Source organism: Callorhinus ursinus, unplaced genomic scaffold (genome assembly GCF_003265705.2).
Source record: "Callorhinus ursinus isolate GAN/ISIS: 27379988/994484 unplaced genomic scaffold, GSC_fseal_2.0 scaffold38, whole genome shotgun sequence".
In the NCBI taxonomy this organism is placed as follows: Eukaryota; Metazoa; Chordata; class Mammalia; order Carnivora; family Otariidae; genus Callorhinus; species Callorhinus ursinus.
Window position 1 is genome coordinate 2,395,496 of NW_027397100.1, and position 22,353 is coordinate 2,417,848.

General features: G+C 52.4%; 2 protein-coding genes across 4 annotated transcripts in view; one reads left to right on the forward strand and one right to left on the reverse strand.

Moving 5' to 3' along the window:
• The window catches only part of LOC112827069 (antileukoproteinase-like), a 381,146-nt gene that overhangs the window by 220,793 nt on the left and 138,000 nt on the right, over positions 1-22,353 (forward strand). The gene's annotated exons all lie outside the window — the stretch shown is intronic.
• On the reverse strand, positions 1,225-21,553 carry PABPC1L (poly(A) binding protein cytoplasmic 1 like). 3 transcript variants are annotated; one of them, XM_025875660.2, is made up of 15 exons: positions 20,832-21,553; positions 18,917-19,110; positions 17,355-17,470; positions 15,365-15,504; positions 15,048-15,142; positions 11,460-11,597; positions 11,049-11,144; positions 6,800-7,066; positions 5,933-6,017; positions 5,185-5,313; positions 4,606-4,709; positions 3,687-3,780; positions 2,325-2,455; positions 1,791-1,865; positions 1,225-1,416 (listed from the first exon to the last, which is right to left on the reverse strand). In XM_025875660.2, the coding sequence occupies exons 1-14, from the start codon at positions 21,022-21,024 to the stop codon at positions 1,797-1,799; spliced, it is 1,851 nt and encodes a 616-aa protein (XP_025731445.1). In that variant the 5' UTR covers positions 21,025-21,553; the 3' UTR covers positions 1,225-1,416; positions 1,791-1,796. The 3 variants fall into 3 exon arrangements, with proteins under 3 accessions (XP_025731445.1, XP_073736467.1, XP_073736468.1); XM_073880366.1 differs by lacking the exons at positions 1,225-1,416; positions 1,791-1,865; positions 5,185-5,313 and having other exon boundaries at positions 2,320-3,780; XM_073880367.1 differs by lacking the exons at positions 1,225-1,416; positions 1,791-1,865; positions 2,325-2,455; ... (2 more) ...; positions 5,185-5,313; positions 5,933-6,017 and having other exon boundaries at positions 6,863-7,008.

A 22,353-nucleotide genomic window follows, 5' to 3' on the forward strand; every position in this document is an offset into this window, starting at 1 on the left:
GGCTGGGGCTCTGGTGGGCAGGGAAGAAGGTGATCAGAGAACCCCAGAACAGACTGCAGCCTGCGCATCTTAGAGGGAACCTTTCACACAGCGCCTTCCCCCCCTGACTTGGGGGTAAAGGGGTCCGCGAGTAAGTGGAGCTTGCATTGAGTTCTAACGTGGGAGTTGAACTGGTGAAGAGGGCAGAAAGGCAGTCCCAGCAGACAAAACAGACGTTTGTAAAGGCCTCAGCTAGGAGAAGAGGGTGAGGACCGGGAGCAGAAAGTGCTTTCCTGGGCTGTGTCCCAGTTAAAAATAAAAGGGGGGGGGGCGGAATTTAAGATTTTTGAGAGAGAAATTGAGAGAACGAGTGGGAGGAAGGGCAGAGAGAGAAGCAGACTCCCTGCAGAGCAGAGAGCCCGATGAGGGACTCGATCCCAGAACCCCGGGATCATGACCCGAGCCGAAGGCAAACGCTTAACCGACGGAGCCACCCAGGCGCCCAAATTGCTTTCCCCTTAATGGAGAAGCAAGCAGTTTGAGGACTCTCTAAGAGCAGAGGGATTTCATTGTCCCTTTGCTTCCTGTCACAGGAGTGCTGAGCACCATTCAGCTGGTAGCACAGCTTCTGACCTCTGAAGGATGAGTCCACAGACCTCTGGGCTAAGCAGATTTTAGGGTTCACAGAGAGACCCATGTGCATGGCCAAGGGACCAGAGTGGGGAGCTGTACCCCTTTTATTGTCACCTCTCAGGCAAGACTCTTCACTGATGGGAGGCAGGCTTAGTGGTGACCTCCATTCACAATTGACTTTTTCTTCCCAAGGTCTAGAAGGCAAGCATCTTGATTTGCTAATGAACACATAGAAGGTAAAATCATGACTGGGGAAGGTATCCGAAAGCGATTCTATGTGGTTTCTTCTAGAATTATGTTACACAATCACCCAGTCAGCCAGAGCCCAGAAGCCGTTGGTGTTTCTGGGGTGTATACCTGCGCTGCAGGGCACTCAAGCCAGGCATCCAGAAACCTCCATGTGCGTCAGACACGGGCACCTGTAGCTTTAGTTCCTTCTCTCGGTGCTGTGTGAGGACCACCGCTGGGTGCGGATCTGCTCTGCTGTACACACCTACTTCAGCACTCTCTGGGTTTCTGTTCCTTCCAGGCAATTCCCCAACCCAGTCAAACCCCCACCCTTAGCTTTGCCCCACCTCCCTCAGACACAAGAAGGCCTCCTGGGAGACAAGACAGAGTTTGCAGCACTTTTAATGCACAAAGCAAAAGGTGATAGGCTGGCGGGATGACTGGCCTTCATCCCACATCCGGAGCTCCAGTGCAGATGTGGCCCCATGGGGAGGTAAGTTACGGTTCACAGGGACGGAGAGCCAAGAGCAGGAAGCGCCGTTCTCTTGTCAGCCAAGGGAGTGAGGATTCCATTTTCTGGGGATGAAACGGTAGGAATAAATGTTTCTGACATAGAGCAGACTCGCGGCCTTCAACTTAAGAAGGTGGTGGGCCAAGGCAGGCCTTCCGTCAAGGAGCGTGAAGCCGGCCAATGCACAGGGGCAGCCTGGCCTATCCCCAGTGAGGCCAGGCAGGGTAGCTGGTAGGAGGACGCCCGAACTTTGCACTAATCCTACCGTCTGTCCCTTTCCTTTGATCTTTACAGCTTCCTCCAAACTCCTTGGTGCCTCAGAGAAAGCCAGCTACACAGTTTCTGAGAGTCAGTCCCTGACTAGTTTTTCCCAGCTTCCCTTGGGCTCAGCTGCTTCCGTCTCCGTCTGTCCCCCTGGCCCCCGCCCCGAGCCACCCACCTGGTTTCAGAGCACGTTCACCGTCCTCAGCTCTGTGGCCTGGTGTGCCTGCAGCACTGCCAAAGCCTCTTCCACCTGTGGGACACGGGGGGGGGGGGGGGGGGGAGGGGGGGTTGGTGGTTAGTGCCGCTGCCCGGCGGGGAGTGCCTAAGTGTGCTAGGTACTCGAAGTCCCCTCCCTCCATGGCGCTGCTGCCCCCAAGTGCCCCTGACGGAAACCCCCAGTCACCTGCTCCAGACAGGTGTCCACTGCTGGACAGCTGGGAGAATCTTAACCCTATACTCCGTCACAACACAGCTCCTTGCACCAAAACCTTGCACGGGGAGCTGCTGCAGAGAATTAATCTGGAAGGGCTGGGATAGCACCCTGCCCCCCACCCCACCCCCGCCCCACCGCGTCGCTCAAAGATTCAGCAAGTGCTAGCTGGCATTAGGGAAAAGGGAAACCGTCCCAGCCACAGCCTGGGAGCCCTTCTAGGAGAGGTCTTTGTCATGAGCTCTCGCAGAGCACCCTGGCACCCAGACCCCAGACCACCTTGGCGTTGAGGGACTCTGGGGACTCCAGCATGAGCAGCAGCTCCGAGTTGTCGATCTCCAGCAGCATGCCTGTGATCTTGCCAGCCAGCTGGGTGTGGGTATCGTAGATAAGGGGGTACAGACGCTCACCTGTATAGAACACCTGGCTGATACCCCAGCAGCCCAGGGGCGGTGGGGAGGGTGATGGGTGCTGTGGAATGGAGCAGTGAGGCATCTGGGGGCTCGTCCCAGAACTGCTCCTTCTAGGCTGTGTCCCTCAGCTCCACTGGGAGCCTCTTTCCCAACCATAAAGTGCGCAGAACAAACCCTGCTTCGGAGGCTAATTTGAAGAATCAAATTTGATATTCTAGGTGAAGTCACCTACACAGGGCCGGACACAGACTTGGGGTTTAAAGACTACTCTTGCTCATCTTGTAAGAAATAGTTCCCCTATACACACCAAAATTCTAGACAAGATATGCTAAGGCCGAACTGGACTTCTGAGGGGGCGGTGGGAGCCACACACACGAGATAAATTCACCTTCCACTGTCAGGCACTTCTAGTGACAGGGCCTAGCACTGGTGGCCAGCCCCTCTCAGCAATGTGTGGAGGGTCTGGCCAGGCTGGGGTGTTGGGGTGAGAGGTTTTCCGGCGAGGAAAGTGAAGAGGTTTACAGGGAACGGCTAACAGCCTCCTGCCTCCATGAAGCCCATGCAGAATTTCCTTTGAGCAGTGGGAAGTGGCAAAACCCCAGGTGAGCTGAGGAAACAACAGGGTGGTGGCAAAGGGGGTCCTCAGAGTGACCCTGGACATCTTGGTGGCCACGGAGGGAAGAACCTGCCACCCAGTAGCAAGCCTGTCATTCATTCGACAGTGAGTAGCATCCTTTGGCAGGGCCTGCCGTAGACACTGGGCTGGGGACGAACCACACAAGGAACTCACAGCCCAGCAGGGAACGTGTGTTTGCCCCCTGCCCCATGCACACTTATTTCCCGCCTCCCTGAAGTGGCCACTGGGAGCTAGACGACGTGTGTGGGGACAGCCTCTTCCCCTTCAGGAGAGGTGAGGAGCTGCGACACCCACCGGCAGAAGCCCAAGATCACACCCTAGCTCCTGGCCCCCGATCTGCCCACAGCTGGGCTCTCTCCAGCCCGTCGGGTGCCTGGGACAGCAGAGCTGAAGAAACTTCGGGACCGTCTGGTCTGACCAGTGTTTTGAGAGAGAGAGAGGCCGAGAGAGCCGAGGCGACCCCAGCAAGGTCATCCAGCAGGTTGGTCCACAGCAATGCTGGACCCCGTCCACACGTCTGACCTCCACCCGAGGTTTCCCCCCACCAGGCTGGCCCCCTCTCAGCCCCCGCTTCCGGCTGCAGCCACTCACCAATCATCTGCTTTTGCTCGTGCAGCGGCGCCGCGGCCAGCATGGACGCCGTCAGGGGCTCCTGTCCCGGGATGCGCACAGCGGGCTCCTGCACCTGTACACGGTGCCGGGACACGTCCCTTAACCACCATGGACAGGCAAGGCCTCGCCACGCTTACCCTGTCAGCGGGGCACAGGCCTCCAGGGAAGCTCTGGAAGAGCGCGGCAGGGGGCAAAGTAGGGACAATGTCCCTCACAAGGGCACAGTGGGCTAGACACACTCTAACTCAGATGCCTTCCACGGTGCCAGGAACCTAGAACGGCCCCCGCCTGAATGCTGCCATAGGAAAGCGTTACTATTCACTTTGTGCCAGATAACGTACTTTTTATCACGTAGCTTTATGGCCACATCCCCAGCATACTCCTGACCCTTCCACATTGTAACTTCCAGCACATTTTGCCGTTTAAAGATGACACCTGTTCTTTTTGCAAGAAAGAGTTTGAAGTATACGCATTGAAATTCTAGACAGGATAGGATAATGCCGAGTTTGGGACTTGGGCAGGGGGCAGGGAGATAAATACATAGCTTTTTAATCACAACCTTTCAAATATTCAGCGTATTTCTAGAAGATCTTTCCTTGCTGCTCAACGCTGAATACTAAAGAAATCCAGATTAATTTTTCTAATAACCCAGGCAGAGCAAATCATAATTAATAAACCAAATGTGATCTTGGTCCTCTCCCTCCTTCTGTTAGTAAAGGGGATTGTTTCTTGACTGTACACATTAGTAAATGATACTTCACAATTCAAGAAAAGAAAAAAACAAAAACAAAAACAAATAACAAGGCCTGGAGAGGGCCAATGCCTCCAATGCCTTAGCCAAGGTTCTGAGCCAAGCCTCCCGGAGCCTGGACTAAGAGGGCAGTCAGGCCAGCCTTACCCCAGGGTGGAGTGTTGCTGAGGAATATTTGTGCGTCAGGAGAGGCCCGCTTGGTGTAGAATATCCCACCCCACTGGCTCCTGTGGTCTGGGTGCCAATGTTGGCTGTAAGAAATAAGCAGGAGTGTTAAGGCCTGACAGCGATCTAAAGCCCCAAAGCCTAAAGATGAGCATCCATGTAGTAGGCCAGCGCCAACCAGGAGGCCGGCACATAGATGTGCACACACGGCTCCTGCGTACTCGCTACGGTCCGATCTGAGGCTAAGCCCTGGCACATGTGATCTCATTCACCCGCGGGACCAAACAGGAGTGCTATTTTCATCCCTATTTTAAAGATGAGGTGATCAGATAGTTAGCAAGGTCACAGAGTGAGCTGGCCCCAAGAACTGGGTCTGTGGGACTCCGGGGCCCATGAGAACTCCTATGCCACACAGCCTCCAGTCAGCTCTACTCTCCAAGAGGGCCCACGACAAGGTCACCGTGGAAGCCAGTCCTGACTCCCCACCTGTGACGACCCAGCACCAAGCCCTTGCCCCGCCCTCCTCACACCCCCATTCCTCTTGGCCCTGCCCACACTCACCCACTCTTTGGGTGTGGGGCACCAGGGGTGGCACCTGGGTAGAGGCCTGCCTGACACTGCTGACCTGGGCCGGGGGGCGCCGCAACATGGCTGGTGGCCGGACCACTGAGGCAGCTGGAGGGTAGGTGGCTTGTGGCACAAAGAACATGGACAGAAAAGTTGGCGGGGCAGGACAATCTGAGTGGCCCCCTGCACCCTGAAGGTTCCAGGGTGAGGAAGGGAATGGGAAGGGGGAACCAGAACGTTCTCAGCAAAAAGAGGAGTGAATTCACCGAGTCAGGCAGACCCAGAACTCCGGGGAAGGGGAGTGTGTGGAAATCTACAATTACAAAGCCAACTTGTTCCTACCCAGAGCCCCAGGAGGCATAGGCATCATGATCACGCCCACAGGGCCCCCAAGACACTCTCAAATCAGGGTGAGCGCCCCTCCTAGGGAGGGGCCATCCATCAGCAACACAGCCCCAGGAGTTCATTGTGACGGTCACAGATCAGACCAGTCTTGGGCGCTAACTGAAGAGAATGGCTACACCCGCGAGTCTTTTACAAGTTGGGCACTGCATGGCGCTTCATATACGCCTCGTTCAGAAGAGGAAACTAGAGGTGAAGTTACCCACCGAATTAACACCCGGGGGACTAGCAGAGCCAGGCTTGCCCCCAAAGCCGGTGTTCTTAGCCCCGGGTTCCACACTGCCCTGTGGGGCCCACCCCCGCGGGCCAGGCTGAGGGTACCAGGGGCTGAGTCACTCACAGGAGGGTCTCGGAGGCTGGGCCGTCCACCTGGGGGCAGGCTGCATGGTGGGGCCGGAGGCATAGTATGCAGCCTGGGCTGGAGGCTGTGAGGGAGAAGACTGGTAGTCAGGGGCCTGCAGCAGGTGAGAAACCGCATCCCCTCCCGGACACCCCTGAGGGAACGCCACTGCCCTCTCCAGGGACTGGTTAGTGAGGCCCCACAAGCTGGGATGAGGCCCCTGCTGCTCAGCTCAGGCCGTCCATGAGCCCTGAACCCTCCGGGGGAAGGTCTTAGGTTCAATCCTTGACCCTGATCAGAGCTGGCAGCCCAAAAGCGGCACGAGATGGTCACACCTACTCGGACCTGTGCCGGCTGAAGCTACTGCTAAAAGCAGCCGGTATGCCCATCCCAGTAGCTGCTCATGGCCAACACCTTTCTGCTTCCTCTAAGCCCCGTGAGCTCCCTCCAGAACACAGACCTCCAGCAGGGAGGCTGGCGGGCGGCCCACAGACAGGACCGGCTAAGCCAGGGAAATGCTACACGCTCTCTGCTGGGGTGGGGAAGTGCAAATGCATACCAACACGTTAGGGGAGAGTAATGTGCATAGGCGAGTGTCGTACAGCATAGAAAGCTAGGTCCCTTTTATTTAATGCATTGTTTCCCAAACTTATTTGACCAGAAAGAGTCTCTGAGCAGAACACAACTCTCTCCCTGGGTGGGCAGGGCTGTTTGACAGCAACACGCCTACCCGCCTCTTACAGACGGGGTTAAAACGGCCTGCCTGCCGAGTTTCCAGCAGAAACACGCTGAGAGCCCACATCTACCTGGGAAGCTGTCGTCCTGCTCTACCTGGCTGTCAGGGAAGGGGTGCAGGCAGGTCATCACCTGGGGCACGGCGGGCAGGAAGTAGCCAGTGGGCTGCTGGAAGGAGCCCAAGAGGGGGCCACCCAGTGCCCGCACCGTGGACAGACGCTGCATGTACTGGTTGGTCAGGATGGCCTTCCGCTCCTCTTTGCGCTGGGCCAGTGCCACGTACAGTGGCTTGGTGCCCACGATGCGCCCGTTCATCTCGGTCACGGCCTTGGTCGCCTCTTCTGGAGAGGAAAAACACACAAAGCCAAACCCCTTGCTGTGGCCACCCTCTGTCATCACCTAAAAGCAAGACAAGACAAAGGCTGCTGGGGGTGGGGAAGGGAGACTCCTGGGGGCTGTGCTCCCCTCCCCCCCACCCCGCCCCACCGCCCCAGGACCCAGCCCGGCACTGAGCAGGCCCCGAGAAACCGTCTCCCCGACATTGACTGAGGCCCACCGCATGCCAGATAATGGATGCACCTTCTCATGTCACGTGTACTGCCACCTGATGGGGGGCCACCTGATGGGGGGGCGCCACTCCCACCTCACAGGCGACGGAAGCGGGGCTCAAGAGTGACTTGGCGGAGATCAGGCCACTTGCTAACTGGGGGCTGCTTGCCGTTTAATAGGACACTCCCCAGAGTCCGTGGGAACCGCTGCATTTCAGGATTTTTATGTTTTCTTTCTGAAATGATTTTCCTAAGCTGTGATGGAAAGCTGGTTTAAACGGAATCTACCTGCATCACATGGGCTATCATGAAGGAAAAGGATAGTTTAGGATTGCCTAAAATCTAAGAACAGGGCGGCGTTCTTTACCTAGGGCCACAATCTTAAACACTCCATTTGAGGTCCCTGTGATGAAAATCTGCATTTCGACTACTTTTTGGTTTTTTTTTTAAACTACCCATACAATTCTTTCGGTTTATTTGGGAATTAGGGAAAGCATAAAATGTTCTTAAGAGTGAATTTCCTAGAAAGTCCAATTAGATTTGTATGGAATATAAAAATGATTTAAATTTATATTTTGTGTGACTTATTCTATTTTCTTCGTGGTAGAAATAACAGTCCTTACTACAATTAAAAAAAAAAAAAAAGAGCGACTTCTCTAGGGTCACCCAGCCTGTGGACACCCATCAGCCAGGATTCAAACCCAATGCAGTGTTCTGGTAGATGTCCATTGCCTCTCCAAGGCACTGAGCCAAGTTCTTTAGGAGTCTGGGGAAGAGGTTCTTAGCTTTGCTAATAAGATAACTTTTAAATTTTGGAATAACTTTAGATGTACAGAAAAGTTGCAAAAATAGTACAGAGTGGCTATCTTTCAGCCAGCTTGCTCCAACGTGAACAGGGTACATGTGTATATTAACATTGGGATGATACTATTAATTATCAGCCACAATGCTATTAACTGAACTGCAGGTCTCATTCAGCTTTCACTAGTTTTTCTAACATTTTTCTCTTCCAGGATCCAATCCACATTGCATGTATGGTTCGTAATCTTTTTTGGGGTCAAGACACTGGCCTGGCTCACACATTTGGACTTGAACTGACATACTTTTTAAATCTGCTTTATTAGAGCCCATGTTCTACATCATTGGTGTTCAAACTGCACTTTGCCACCCATTCACATGGGGGCCTGGGCCTGAGGGTTCACAGAAACCCCCTCAGGAAGGCCAGGGGATAGAAGTCAGGGGGTCTATGAACTTGGATGGGGAAAAATATGGCCTCTTTGTTTTCACATTAGCGTTCCAACCTTCTATCGTGAATACGGACAACAAAAATAGGGGAGTCTTGGCTGTGCTTGGGATTTTTGTCAGGAAGAGAAAGGAAATATTTTCATATCATGTTAATCACTGCTGCCCTCAAAATATCATCTACGCTAACTACTACCTCCCTAGATCTTATAGTTGAATATAATAATGAAGCACATACTGCTGTCTCCTCCATATTTTGATAATTGTTTCAATATAATTGTTTCTCTGTAATCCTGAATTTTTTTTAAAGATTTTCTTTATTTATTTGACAGAGACAGAGAGAGCACAAGCAGGGGGAGCTGTAGGGAGAGGAAGAGGGAGAAGCAGGCTCCCCGCTAAGCAGGGAGCCCCACGCGGGGCTCGATCCCAGGACCCTGGGATCATGACCTGAGCCAAAGGCAGATGCTTAACGACTGAGCCACCCAGTCGCCCCTCCTCTGAATTTTCTTTTATGCACTGAAAAATATTCTCAGAAGGGATCCATAGGCTTTCATAACCCAGATTTTCTTGGCACAAAAGTAATGTCTTAAGTTAATAAGAACTCCTGTTAGGTAGTAAATAATGACAAAATACATTTATGCAGCTTTACTATAAACATGATACTATTTTTAGCACTTTATATGCTTTAACTCATTTTCATTCTCACTGTATTTTATATACAATCGAAATCATAAGTATAAACTTACATAAAATCCCCACTTTATAACCTAATCGGTCAATTAACAAGATAGTGCCGCAACTCTGAGCAACCCAGATTTTTACAATTCCCTTCCCTCAAGGAGGCCGGTGAATCTCCAGAAATTAGACACCACGTGTGAATAATCAGATCATTTCACTACTTGTTGTGGGCAGGTGCTCTGCATGCAGGCTCCTTAGTGCTCAGGATACCTCGAGAGGCAGGGAATGTTGCTCCCATTTCACAGATGGGTAAACAGACTCCAAAGGGCAAAGCCACTTCCGTCAGATTCTACAGCTAGTTAATATAGGACTGGGATTTACACCTAGTTCTAATTAACTTTAACATCCCAGTTTTCAATCACAATACTACACAAAGTATATATTTGCTGGGAAAGAGGGCCCATAGCTTTTTTATAATGTTTAAGCAAATTTACTGATGCTTATTTACATGTCCCATAGCTGTCATTTTTTCAAAGATCTTTAACTCAAAAATTGTTAGAATCTCTGCCCTAAACACCAGGCTTCCTGAAGGACATTTAAAATTGGACTCAACAGGGATGCCTGGGTGGCTCAGTCGGTTAAGCGTCTGCCTTTGGCTCAGGTTGTGATCCCAGGGTCCTGGGATTGAGTCATGCACTGGGCTCCATGCTCAGCGGGGAGCCTGCTTCTCCCTCTGCCTGCCACTCCCCCTGTGTGTGCTCTCTCTGACAAATAAAATCTTTAAAAAAGATTTAAAAATTTAAACAATGCAATTGGATTCAAAAAGGCAAAAGAACTTCTAGACCACTTCCCAAGAACCCAACCATCACATCACATATGCTGGTCTCCAGCCCCATCACTCACACTGATATCTTTGGAAAGTTCCTCCTTCCTCCCTGCAGCTCCCTACCTCCTCACAGTCAAGCCAAATGCTTCTGTCACTGCCACTTCTCGCAGGAAGCCCTCCTTCCTGTTCCCCTGAGCTACCACAGCTCTGCTTCCAATACTCCCACCCCACCCCACAAACACCTTATAATAGATTTGAGTTAGTGATGCATCTGACTTCCCCCACTTGATTATAAGCTAGTCAAGGGCAAGAACCACATCTAACTCATTACTATAGGCTTCCTAGAGGTCCTTGTAAGACAGGTGCTTAAGTATGGAATGAATGAACACTGAATTATATGAAAATCATCTGAGGAGCTTTAAAATAAAATGCCCAGGCCCTACTCTGAAATCTTCCATTTGTCTAACTCAGGTGTCTGTCTGTACGAGCTCCCCGGCGGGGGAGGGGGGGCGGTTAATAAGCCAGGGGGTTGAGAAACATCCAATGAGCCCGACACTCTCATCGTATAGATGAAGTTCTGAAGACATGGGCTAAAAAGTAGAACAGCCAGTCATCACATATCAGGTGCTACGTGGGCTGGGCACGTGGCAAGTGCTCAATAAGTGGGGAAGAATGAATGACGAATGAAGCAGCCCAACCCTCTCATTTTCCAAATGGGGAAACTGAGGTCCAGAAGACAAGAGTCAGTGGAAATTCTGAGACATGAATTTCTAGAATCTGGCATACAGTAGGCACTCAATAAATGCTTTTCGAATGAACCAAGTTACAGGGAGCCCCGGTAAGTCCAGCTGTGCGACTGGGACTGGACTTCCACCCTCTTCCCCTCCAGAGCAGACAAGGCTGCAGATGGACATCAAGCTCCAATGGGGGTCAGACATAGCCCCCCAAACCCTAAAAGGAGAGGCGCAGCACCAACTCCTTGGAAGCCACGAGGGAGGGAGGGAGGGAGGGAAGGAGGGAGGGCTGTGCAGGCAGCAGGACAGGACCGGCAGGCTCTCTATCCCCTGCAGGTGCCCCTAGTCCTCACCTTAGCACTGGTAATCACTCCATAGGGAGAGAACTCTTTTCTCAGCTTCTCATCATCAATGCAGTCATCTAGGTTCTTAACGTACAGGTTCACGCCCTAGAAAGAAAGGTTATTGCTTGGTGTGTCCCTTCCCCTCCAAGCCCCCGGTTGCCAGGTGTCAGGGGCCAACGCAGGCCATGGGCGGCCCTGGAAGCCCTGGCCACCCAGCCTCCTGTTTCCAGTCTTGCAGGGCACCCATGCCCCCCAATCACTCAGCGTGCCCATCCCCTGGAAGCTACAGCCACCCCCCACCCCCACAACCTCTAAAGCCAAGTTCCCAGACGTGGGATTGCTGGAGGAAGGCTTCCCATCCAGGGCCCTCCATACATGGACACGCTCACTTAGCAGGAGCTGTCACCAGGGGGCTGTCACCTGGTAACGGGTCAGCCGGTCCTGCTTCATCTGCTCGAACCTGCGCTTCAGCTCATTCTGCCGTTCCACACGCTTCTGGGCCCGGCCCACGTACAGCAGCCGCCCGCTCACCTCCTTCCCATTCATGTCCAGCACAGCCTGGCCAGGGAAGGGGACAGAGTCCTTGGTAACCCCCACCTCCCCCCGAGGCCCTGGTCTCCAGTCCCAGTGCCCGGGCCTGAAGGGGGCCACCTGCAAGCTAGGCCAGCCTCGCTGGCTGAGAATAATTAGAAAGAGGATAAAGGCCATTTAAAGTGGATCCACTTTTTGAAAACATGGGACAAAATTTCAGAGTAAACCACAGATTTAAAAAATGTGGAGACACCTGGGTGGCTCAGTCAGTTAAGCGTCTGCCTTCGGCTCAGGTCACGATCCCAGGGTCCCGGGATCCAGTCCCTCATCAGGCTCCTTGCTCAGCAGGGAGCCTGCTTCTCCCTCTGCCCGCCGCTCCCCCTGCTTGTGCTCTCTCTCTCTCTGGCAGATAAAATCTTTAAAAAATAAAATAAAAATAAAAAATTTGATTGGAGCTGTACTTTAAAAAGTGAAATTGAAATAAGCAAACTTCCCATATTTAACATTTAGGTTTTTAACTGTATCTACACCTAAGACTTCCATGTCCTAAACTGTCAGTGGCTTTCTCTTCTCCAAGACATGCAACTTCTCTTAATGCATTTATACTGAACTGAATTTACATGGACTCATCTGCAAAAAATCAGCAAAAGGTAGACTCGTGTGTATACCAGCTCAATGGTTAGGATTAGACACTAGCATTAGTGAGGAGAAATGTTTGAAAGGGGACTTTTTTAAGTAAGCTCTATGCCCAAAGTGGGGCTTGAACAAAAGGGAACTTTTTAAGTGGTCAGCTAGTTAGTAAATATTTTCACATAGGGGCGCCTGAGTGGCTTGGTCGGTTAAGTGGTTAAGCGTCTGCGTTCAGCTCAGGTCATGATCCCAGGACCTGGGATCAAGCCCCACATCAGGCTCCCTGCTCAGCAGGGGGTTCTGCTTCTCCCTCTGCCCCTGCTCCCGACTTGTGCTCTCTCTCTCCCTCTCTCTCACTCACTTTAAAAAAAAATATTTTCACGGGGAGCCTGGGTGTTAAGCGTCTGCCTTCGGCTCAGTTCATGATCCTGGGGTCCTGGGATCGAGTCCCGCATCGGGCTTCTTGTTCCTTGGGGGAGCCTGCTTCTCCCTCTGTCTCTGCCTCTCTCTCTCTCATGAATAAATAAATAAAATCTTTAAAAAAATAAATATTAAATATAAATAAAATAAAATAAAAAATATATAAATAAAAAAATATTTTCACATAATAGTGACTTTAGCATCCCCTCCTAAACATGCAAATCCGTGTAAACATACTCTCAGGCCCCAATAAAGTTAGTTCCACCTCAGTCTTAAAAGGTCGTTACCTTGGTTTTCTATTCTGTTCCATTGATCTGTGTGTCTATTTTTGTGCCAGTACCATACTACTTTGATGACTACAGTTTTGGATTATTATTCAGCCATAAAAAAGAATGAAAGCTTGCCATTTCAAGGACATGGATGGAGCTAGAGAGTATAATGCTAAGCAGAATAGTCAGAAAAAGATAAATATCCTATGATTTCACTCGTGGAATTTAAGAAACAGGTGAGCAAGGGAAAGCAAAAAGAGAGGGAGGCAAACCAAGAAACAGACTCTTCACTAGAGAGAACTGATGGTTAGCAGAGGGGAGGAGGGTGAGGGGTGGGTGAAATAGGTTCATTAACACAGTGTAATATTAGTTGCAGGTGTACAATATGGCGATTCAACACTTTCATACAATAGCTGGTGCTCATTACAACAAGTGCACTCCTCAATCCCCATCACCTATTTAATAAGAGTTTGTTTTTTATAGGTAATATTCCACGGTGTAAGTGTGTATACACATACACACACACCCCACATCTTCTCTATCCATCTGTCAACTGATAGACACTTGGGCTAATTCCATAATTTGGCTATTGTAGATAATGTGGCTATAAACATCCCGGTGTGTATGGAATTGCTGAATCACTATACTGTACACCTGAAACTAATATAACACTGTAAAAAAAAATGTACACTTACAGAAAATAAATAAAAGTCATTGCCAAAGTCTCTAAGACCTTGGAGTCTATGGACCCCTGAAGCTTCAGCCACCTACTCAACTTGTCATTTTACAGTTGAGAAAACCAAAGTCTAGAGAGAGAGTGGGATTTGTCCAAGGGCACGTAAGAGGTCACCTTTGAAAGGGGCCATTTGCACTTAAGAACAAAGCTTCCAAGTCAGAAAGAGAGGGTTCTAATCTCAGTGATGCCTCTTACCAGCTACACCCTTGGAGCACTTGGTGATAAGTGCCCAGTCCACACTCGTGGGGCACAGAGAAGAGAGAGTATGCAGCCCTTAGCACAGCGTCTGGCCCATGCTAAGTGCTCGGGGAGATGTGGCTGCCATCAAGGTGGCACCGGGTCAGATCTCTCTAGCCAGAATCCACAATGAGCTGAGATCCCCCATGTCCAATGGTCTTAATGGGGCAGCAGCCTGGGAAAGAGCTTTAGAGTGGGAAGCCAAATAGGAAAACATTTCTCCAGCTCTGTCATGATATGACCTCGTTCCATTCACTTGTTCAGCCAATAGGTAGCTGGTACCCATTGGCAGGTGCAACGCTAGAGATTTAGCTGTGAAACGAGACCCAGTCTCTACCCCTAGTTCTATACATGGAGATCTGTGTTACTGATGGAGAGAGGCAGAAGGGGTACCTCGCCAGAAGCATGAGGTTAGAAGAGGCTTCTCGGAGGAGGGAAAGTATAAGCGGAAACCCACAGGGTACGCGCTAAGTTGTCTAAAGCCACACTGTCCAATATGGCGGTCACTAGCCACACGTAGCTCTGAGCACTGGAACTATGGCTAGTCTGAGTTCACATGTGCTGGGAGTACCAGATTTCAAAGAATACAAAAAAAGGGGGAATGTAAAATATCTCAATTTTTATATTGAATATACACTGGAGTGATAATTTCAATATGTTAAGTTGAATGAGACATTATTAAAATCAGTTTGTTGGGTTTTTTTTTACCCTTTTTAATGTGGCTGCTGGAAAATAATGTGGCTCCCATTATATTTCTATTGGACAGCACTAATCTAAGGAGCAAGAGAAGGGAAACATTTTGAGAAACAGCATTTGCAAAGACCTGGGAGCTAGGAATCACATAGCACTTCCCCAAGGAATCACATAGCACTTCCCCTCCCCAGCCTCAGTCCCATCATCAATTCAAGAAGAGGGCCGTGGCTATCTCAGAGGCCCTTCCACCTCCCATGTGGGCAAGAATCTACGGAAAGCAGTCGGCCTTAGGGTTTGGAAGCACCCAAAGGAGGCTACAACCTTCTTCTGCCTTTGCCACAGGCAGGAAGGGCCCTGACTGGTGTGGGCCCAGGCTGGGGAGGGACTTTCTTCTCCTCCACGGCAGCTGGGGCCCCCTGAGCCTGATCTCCTTTCTTCCTAGTGCTGGCTTGGTGCCTCCTCCATGAAACAGAGCCATGGGGAGGCTCCTACCTTCTGGGCTTCCTCATGCTTCTCAAAGTTGACAAAGCCGAAGCCTCGGGAGTGGCCACTGTCGTCCCTCATCACCTTCACACTCAGCATCTTCCCTGGGAAGGGCCAACCTGGCTCAAAGGGGGAGTTTGGGAAGCCCCAGGATGTTCCCCTGCCTCCACCCCCCCCACCCCACCCCACCCCCTGGGGGCTTGAGACTACTTAGTGCTGCCCCCTGCTGACTCCTCAGGAAGCCCCCAAAAGGCTGCCCCTCCTCCCAGCCCAACCTGGGGATAGAGGACAAAGTGATCCCCGATTCCCTTGGGGAACACACCCACCAAACTGGGAGAAGAGGTCCTGCAGGCCCTGCTCGTCCACGTCCACATGGAGGTTCTTCACATAAATGTTGGTAAACTCCATGGCCCGAGCTCCCAGCTCTGCTTCCCGCTCTCGTCGGGACTTGAAGTGGCCGACGAAGCTGTGGACACACTGACGGGGTAGGCAGCTGCCAGCCCGCAGCCACCCCCATCCCACCCGGCAACCCTGGGTCACTGGCGCCAATTGCTGCCAGCCTCCAAGGCCCCTGTATCCCGAATCGGGAGGCTGGGCAGGGCAATACTCTTTAGATGGACTACAGTCAAGGCCGGACCACTTCCAACAGCCAAGATTCTATTCTCTAAGCATAAGGTTAAGAAGAGTTCATTCTTGAGGCAAAGGCACAGGGAACTCCTACCATACACAAGGCAGCTGAGTATGCAGGAGAGAAGAGCAAGCATGAACTTGAGAGTCATACAGATGAGGGCCTGAATCCTCACGCTGCAGTTGCCTAGTGGTGTGACCCTGGGCAAGTTACTTAACCTCTCTGAGCCTCAGCGTTCATTCCTATAAAAAGGGATGAAGGGTGCCTGGCTGGTTCAGTCAGTGGAGCATACGACTCTTGGTCTCAGGGCTGTAAGTTCAAGCCCCACGTTGGGTGTAGAGATTACTTAAAAAAGAAAATACAGGGGTGCCTGGGTGGCACAGTCGGTTAAGCGTCTGCCTTCGGCTCAGGTCATGATCCCAGAATCCTGGGATCGAGCCCCGCACTGGGATCCCTGCTTAGCGGGGAGTCTGCTTCTCCCTCTGCCCCTCCCCCTGCTCATGCATGCTTGCTCTCTCTCTCTGAAATAAAATCTTTTTTAAAAAATACAAAATAAAATAAAAACTGGGGATGAAACTCTGATCACAGGCATTTGCTTATTCATGTAACAGGTACTGGATGCACCCGGGAAGCAGTGGTGAGAGAACCAGACATGGTCCACGCGAGGGTTACTATGGGGGGGGGGCTGAAGATATTAATTTTCAAAATCGTAACTTCCAAGTTCATGTAAACACATTTAGGAAAGTATCCTAGATTAAGAAGAAAACATAAGAGGGACACCTGGGTGGCTCAGTTGGTTAAGCATCTGCTTTAGGCTCAGGTCATGATCCCGGGGCCCTGGGATGGAGCCCCGCATTGGGCTCCCTGCTCAGCGGGGAGCCTGCTTCCCCCCCACCCCCGGCTTGTGCTGACAAATAAATAAAATCTTAAAAAAAAAAAAAAAGAAAAACGTAAGAAAATTCGATGGCATCTGTAGCACACTCAGCACAAACAAGTGGTAGCGGGCATTAAAAATTACAGAACATGGAGTAGCAAAGGTGAACCTGGGCAAGCCGTAGCTAACAAATATCACGTCCTTCTGAGAACTGGGGAAAGCCCGCCAGGCTTGGTTTCACTGACCGGAGCCTCCGCTGAGACGATCTGGACGAAGCAACTCTCAGTGCCTCTTCCAGCTCAGAGCCTCCTTCCCTCCCCGGCACTGAGCATGGGGCTGGTAAACAGGGGGGCAGAATCCAAACTGGGGGGGGGGGGATTCTCGCCAGCATCTGCAGCTCAACTGGCCCACCCGTGAAGCACGGGGGATGTCGAACTTACATGTATGAAGATGGCAGGCTAAGCTTGGGCCTACTTCCCTTCCCGTCCAACAACCCCATGAAACAACACAAGAGGCTTAAGAAAAAAATTCACAGCCATGCCGAGAAGGCTGGAAAACAGATGAAATCACTGAATCCAGCGGTGATCTGGCCATTAGCTGTTCCTGCGGGAATTTCAAAAGCCCCTCACTTATGACTCAGAGCAATCCTCTTAAGGAATATCAGCAGACCCAATCTTCCCTGGGGAAAGGGAGCTCCCGAGGGACTGAACTGTTCCGAGGTCACACCGCCAGGAGAGTTCTGGCTGAGGCTCAGTGTCCGGTGCCCAGCAGGTGGTGACGGGCAGCCTCCGGCCCCCCACGTCCCACCACTCACACTTTGCGGTCATTCAGCAGCATCCCGTTCATGGTGGCAATGGCCTGCTGCGCAGCCTCATGGGTCTCAAAGTGGACGAAGCCGAAGCCTCGGGAGCCATGATCGTCACACACCACCTGTGCCACAGGGGAGAAGGACGGGGTTGGGGGGCACCCCACAGAGGGCTCAGGTACAGAAGAATGGCAAAGGTAACGAATGACTACTATCTGAGTGCTTACGCTGTGCCCCACACAGGGTCCCTCCACGTTCCACTCCAGCCCGAGCTCTTCCATCCAGATTTAATCATGTTGACTGGGGCCCCACTCTGGGCCAAGCACCTGCTAAGGGGATCACACGCTTATTTTGTCCTACTTGCTATAAGAGCCCCTCCAGGCAATTCTTAACCTCTGAGCCCCCACTGCCTGATGGGGGAAAATGGGAATGAAGGACTAGTCGAGGGGCACTAGCCACCAAAGTTTCTGATTATGATAGCTACCACTTAGAGGGTGCCAGGTGTCCTTTCAATGTCGTGAAGATTACCAGACTTAAAACACATGCACAACAAGCCTATGAGGTAGGTTCTACCACGGCCCCCTTTTAGAGGAAGCCGAGGTATGGAGGGGTTACTCAGCTGGTCCGAGGTCACAGTGCCAGGAAGTGGAAGAGGCGGGATTTGAACCCCACACAGTCAGCACCAAAGTCCAAGATCTGACCAACTTGTTGTGCTGACTTCTCAGCAGCTGGCCGGACTCCACGGGTTTAGTGCTCTTCCCACCGCACTACAGAAACCTTTCCAGGGCAGCCCCGTGGAACTGGTTTCTATCCTGAGCCTCTGACTACACGGCTCACTAGGCTTCTCTCGCAGAGCCCAATTTCCAGCTTTTCCTAAAAGTCTCACCGTCTCCAACCAGCCTGAGAGCTCCCAGGGTAGGCCCCATACTGTGTGCCTTGCATCTAACCTGGCCCACCACCACAGTGGGTCCTCATTAGGCCTCAGAGACTCGCCCGGGTCACGTCCAGCTTTCTGACCAATCCTCAGTGGCCCAGAGGAAGCCACGAGGCTTGACCGCCCTGATGGCCTTAATTAGCAGCCTTCCGGTATCCATGCCCTTTATCCTGTCGTGTCTACTGTCCTCTCTCCCTCTCTGAATTTGGACTGGTCTTACGACTTGCTTTGGCCAACAGAATGCAGTGGAAGGAAAGGCGGGCCAGTTCTGAGCTTACATCTCAAGAGGCCTGGTGAGCTTCCAGTCTCCTGGGACGCTGCCCTTGTCATGAGACTAGCCTGGGCTAGCCCACTGGAGGAGGAAAGACCACAGGGAGAGAGCCGAGGTGCTCCAGCTGACAGCCAGCCACCCTCTAGAAGCAGAGCCAGTCAGCTTACAGCGGGCATACGAAGGAGCCAGCTGAGAGCAGAAGTGCCCAGCTGAACACAGCCCAGATGGCCAACTGCAGAATTATGAGCTAAAGAAAGGGTTGGTTGTTGACAGCTCAGCAAGGTGTGAAGCGGGGTGCTGCTTGGGATCCTTCTGCCACATAGGTATTTGATACCTACCCTCCCCTGCAAGGACACACACACCCACCTTGCAAGAGAGGATGTTTCCAAAGGTGGAGAAGGTGTCATATAAGGCCTTGTTGTCAATGGAGTCCTCCAGGTTCTTGATGAAGATGTTGCCCACCCCTGACCTGCGGAGTCCTGGGTCTCGCTGCGACCACATGATGCGGACAGCCTGGCCTTTGATCACTTCAAAGTTCATTGTGTCCAGGGCCCGCTCCGCTGGACCGGGGAGGGGGTGAGAGGAGGAGGAGAAAAAGGAGCAAGTAAGGGTATTTCTTTCCCTGAGCCCCGAGTTGCTTCATTGGAAGCAAAAGGGGGGGGGATCACTGTCTGGGTCTCACTTGAGAGAAGAACCTGGAGCCTCAGGAGAGATACGCAGAAAGAATTGACGTGCGGGGCGCTCCTCCCACCTTCCCACTGGGGTCTCATTCAGCTCCTTGCAAGAGCCACGTGAGCATGGACTGCTACCCCCACTTCACAGAGGGAAAACAGAGGCTCGGAAAGGGGGAGGGTCGTGGCGGAGCAAGGTCTACTGCGCTTTTCGAAGGCACACGGAGTAGATGAAAACGTAAAGGATAGCCCATCATAAGACAAAGAGTGGCAGCAGTTAGGGGAAACCAGAGCTCAGAGGTACTGAGCGGCAGAGTTGAGACTCAATCCCAAGTCGTAGGGCTCTGGGGGAGAACACCTGTCTGAGCTTCTTTCACCTGTGAAGTGGGGATGAGGAGACAGTTACCCCCTTTCCACCTCTAACAAAGGGGGATAATACTATCTACCTCCAGGGGGTCGGACAGGTTGAAAATTAAATAAGATACACAAGGTGCCTCACACTTTGTGCCTGGCACAAAAGAGGAGTTTGGTAAATGGTAGTGTGTTTGAAAACAGCAGGCTACGCCCGTCCTCCTGCCACTGCTAGAGCCTGTTCCCTCCCAGCTAAGAGGCAAAATCCTTTCTCTTCCCTGGAGCTCCATTTATCTCATCTGTGAAGTCTGGCAGAAAGGTCAGAGCGTGCAGGGCTTGGAGGAAGAGGTTAGAGGCAGCGGTGGGTAAAGCAGAGCAAAGGAGAAGGCTCTCGAATCCAGCTCAGTCACCTGCTGGGAAACAGGCAGAACCACCCCGGCAAACCCTCGTTTGGGAAGCCTTCCCATCAACCCAGGGTGTTTTACCATGCACCAAAGGGTACTGGAAATACTTCACTGACATAGCTCACTCCTTCTGTGCTATTTATTGGGGAACAAGCCTTAGCCCCTTTTCACACACGGAGAGGTGTGGAGTTTCGTGAACTCTTGCTCAAATTCACACCCTGGTGGCAGAGCTTTCGGAAAACCCGGTGCTCTTACTCTTTATCCTCTCCACTGTCAAAGAGAGTGTGGCCATAACCACCTGAGAACCTCTAATCAATCCTATCAGCTCTGAGAAACCGGTTTTGGGGCCGGGAGTGGAGACCAGATCTGGCGCAAACTCAGATCTCGCAGCTGGGAAAGGTGCGAGCCCAAGGCCCGGGGCTCCCGGCTTCCCCACTCATCACCTGCATCCTCACCAGGTGCTTTGACTTTCTCATCCTCCCAACTACTCTATAAAAGCAGGTACGCTCCCCATTTTTCAGACAGGCAACTGAAACTCAGAATGGCTAATTGCTCAAAGTCACACAGCTGCCGCCTTGCTAATCCAAGGTCGGCCCAACCCCAAAGCCCTTGGTTGGCTGTTTTCACTCAGCCTTAATATTTGTCCTCTGTTAAGACGGAGCACCAGTAAAACACACAGTAGGCGCACATTAATTGCCCGTTCCCGTCTCAGGGGTAGGGCCCCTTCCGACGCCCTCTGGGCCTGTTTCCCTGGCTGCAAAACGAGCCAGAGATGCCAGCGCAGGCCCCGAGCTGCTGTCGGAAGGCCCGGGCGTCCGGGTGTCCGTGCGTCTGTCCCCCCTCCCCCGGGCTCACCGTCGGCAGGCTGCTGGAAGTTGACGTAGGCGTAGCCCAGCGAGCGGCGGGTGGCCACGTCGCGGCACACGCGAATGGACAGGATGGCGCCGGCGGGCGAGAACTTCTCGTACAGCATGGCCTCGGTCACGTCGGGGTGCAGGTCGCCCACGTAGAGCGAGGCGAGCGGGTAGCCCGGGCCGCTGGCGTTCATGGTGCTCGCCGAGACGCCGCGGCGGGGCTCTCCTCCCGAGCGGCCGCCCCTCCCTTTAGCCCCCGCCCCGCCCCGCGCCCCACCTGGGACCCCTCAGCGCTCCAGGAGCCCCAGGTGAGGCCTCTGGGACCCCGCCTCCGGAGGCGGGGCGCGCCCTCAACCCTGCCGCGGGTCGGGCTGCGGGGACGCCGGTCAGGGACGGCCCAAGACTTGTTCCAGCCCCGAAGGTCATTGCCTTCTGGGCCTCTGGGTCCATTTTCCTTCTCAGTAAAACGGCGACAGCGCTCTGCTCAGGGATCAGAGGGGACCGGTGCATTCTGGGCGTCTCACAGGCGAAGAGAATCCTGAGCCGGGCACCCAGTTTCAAAGCTCGTGCCCCTTGCCTCCTGAAAGGAGTCTTTTTCTCAACATGGCCCAAATCCAGTACCCGCTCTGGAACCGGCCTTATGACCTGGGACTGACTGCTCCACTTGAGAATTCGAGACCGAGGCCTTCCTTGACACTGGCTCTCGTATCACCAAGGGATATTCCTGGCCCACTTTTTTTTTTTTTGAGAGAGGCGGAGAGGGGCAGAGGATTGAGAGAATCCTAAGCAGGCTCCACCATGCTCAGTGTGGAGCCCAACACAAGGCTCTATCCTACAACCCTGAGATCGTGACTTGAGAGGACATCAGAGTCGGATTCCTGACCCATTGAGCCACCCAGGCGACCCCCACCCCACCCCACCCCAACTTCCTTTTGACTAAGCCATTCTACCTGCATTCCATCAGGAAGCTTCACTGTTACTCTGTGGGGACAGAAGGCACCTGACAGTACAAGGCTGTGGCAGTAGCCCCAAGGTGCGCTTGCAGCCTCAACCTACCGGTGGTGTGGAGGCACTTAAAACAAAATTGCATTGCACTGTGGGCCAGTCGTACTCCCCAATATTTCCCCTTGCCCCTCACAGGGACTCTCCCGGTTCCCTACTGCAACGAAGCAGGCAGGCTCCCATTGACCTTGCTTGAGTGTGGTTTCCACAGGCGGAAGAGCTCTGAACTAGTCTGGTTGCTCAACATACATGCAGTAGCAAGCAAGCAAGCGCCAGACTTAATTCTAATCTTGGGCTGAAAAATAACCCTCATTTCTTCCCTCTCCTTATGGGAGTGTGGAAGTTTTTAGAAAGGGGACAAATGCCATGAGGCATTTGTCTGTGCTGTGGGCTCCCAGAAAGTGTTAGGAGAGAGAACAGTCTGGTAGAACCCTGGGGATGACCAAGCCTTATGCAAGCATCTCTCACAGGCTTGGTTACACCTCAGGGTTAAGAAAGTGTGTGTGTGTGTGTGTGTGTGT

Excerpts from the sequence above, each read along its gene's own strand:
- PABPC1L (XM_025875660.2), bottom strand. The coding sequence starts at position 21,024 with ATGAACGCCAGCGGCCCGGGCTACCCGCTCGCCTCGCTCTACGTGGGC. Across the intron at positions 7,067-11,048 it reads GAGTGATTACCAGTGCTAAG|GTGATGACAGAGGGTGGCCA; the intron begins GTGAGGACTAGG and ends TCTTGCTTTTAG. Across the intron at positions 2,456-3,686 it reads CGAGCAAAAGCAGATGATTG|GTGAGCGTCTGTACCCCCTT; the intron begins GTGAGTGGCTGC and ends TGTTCTATACAG.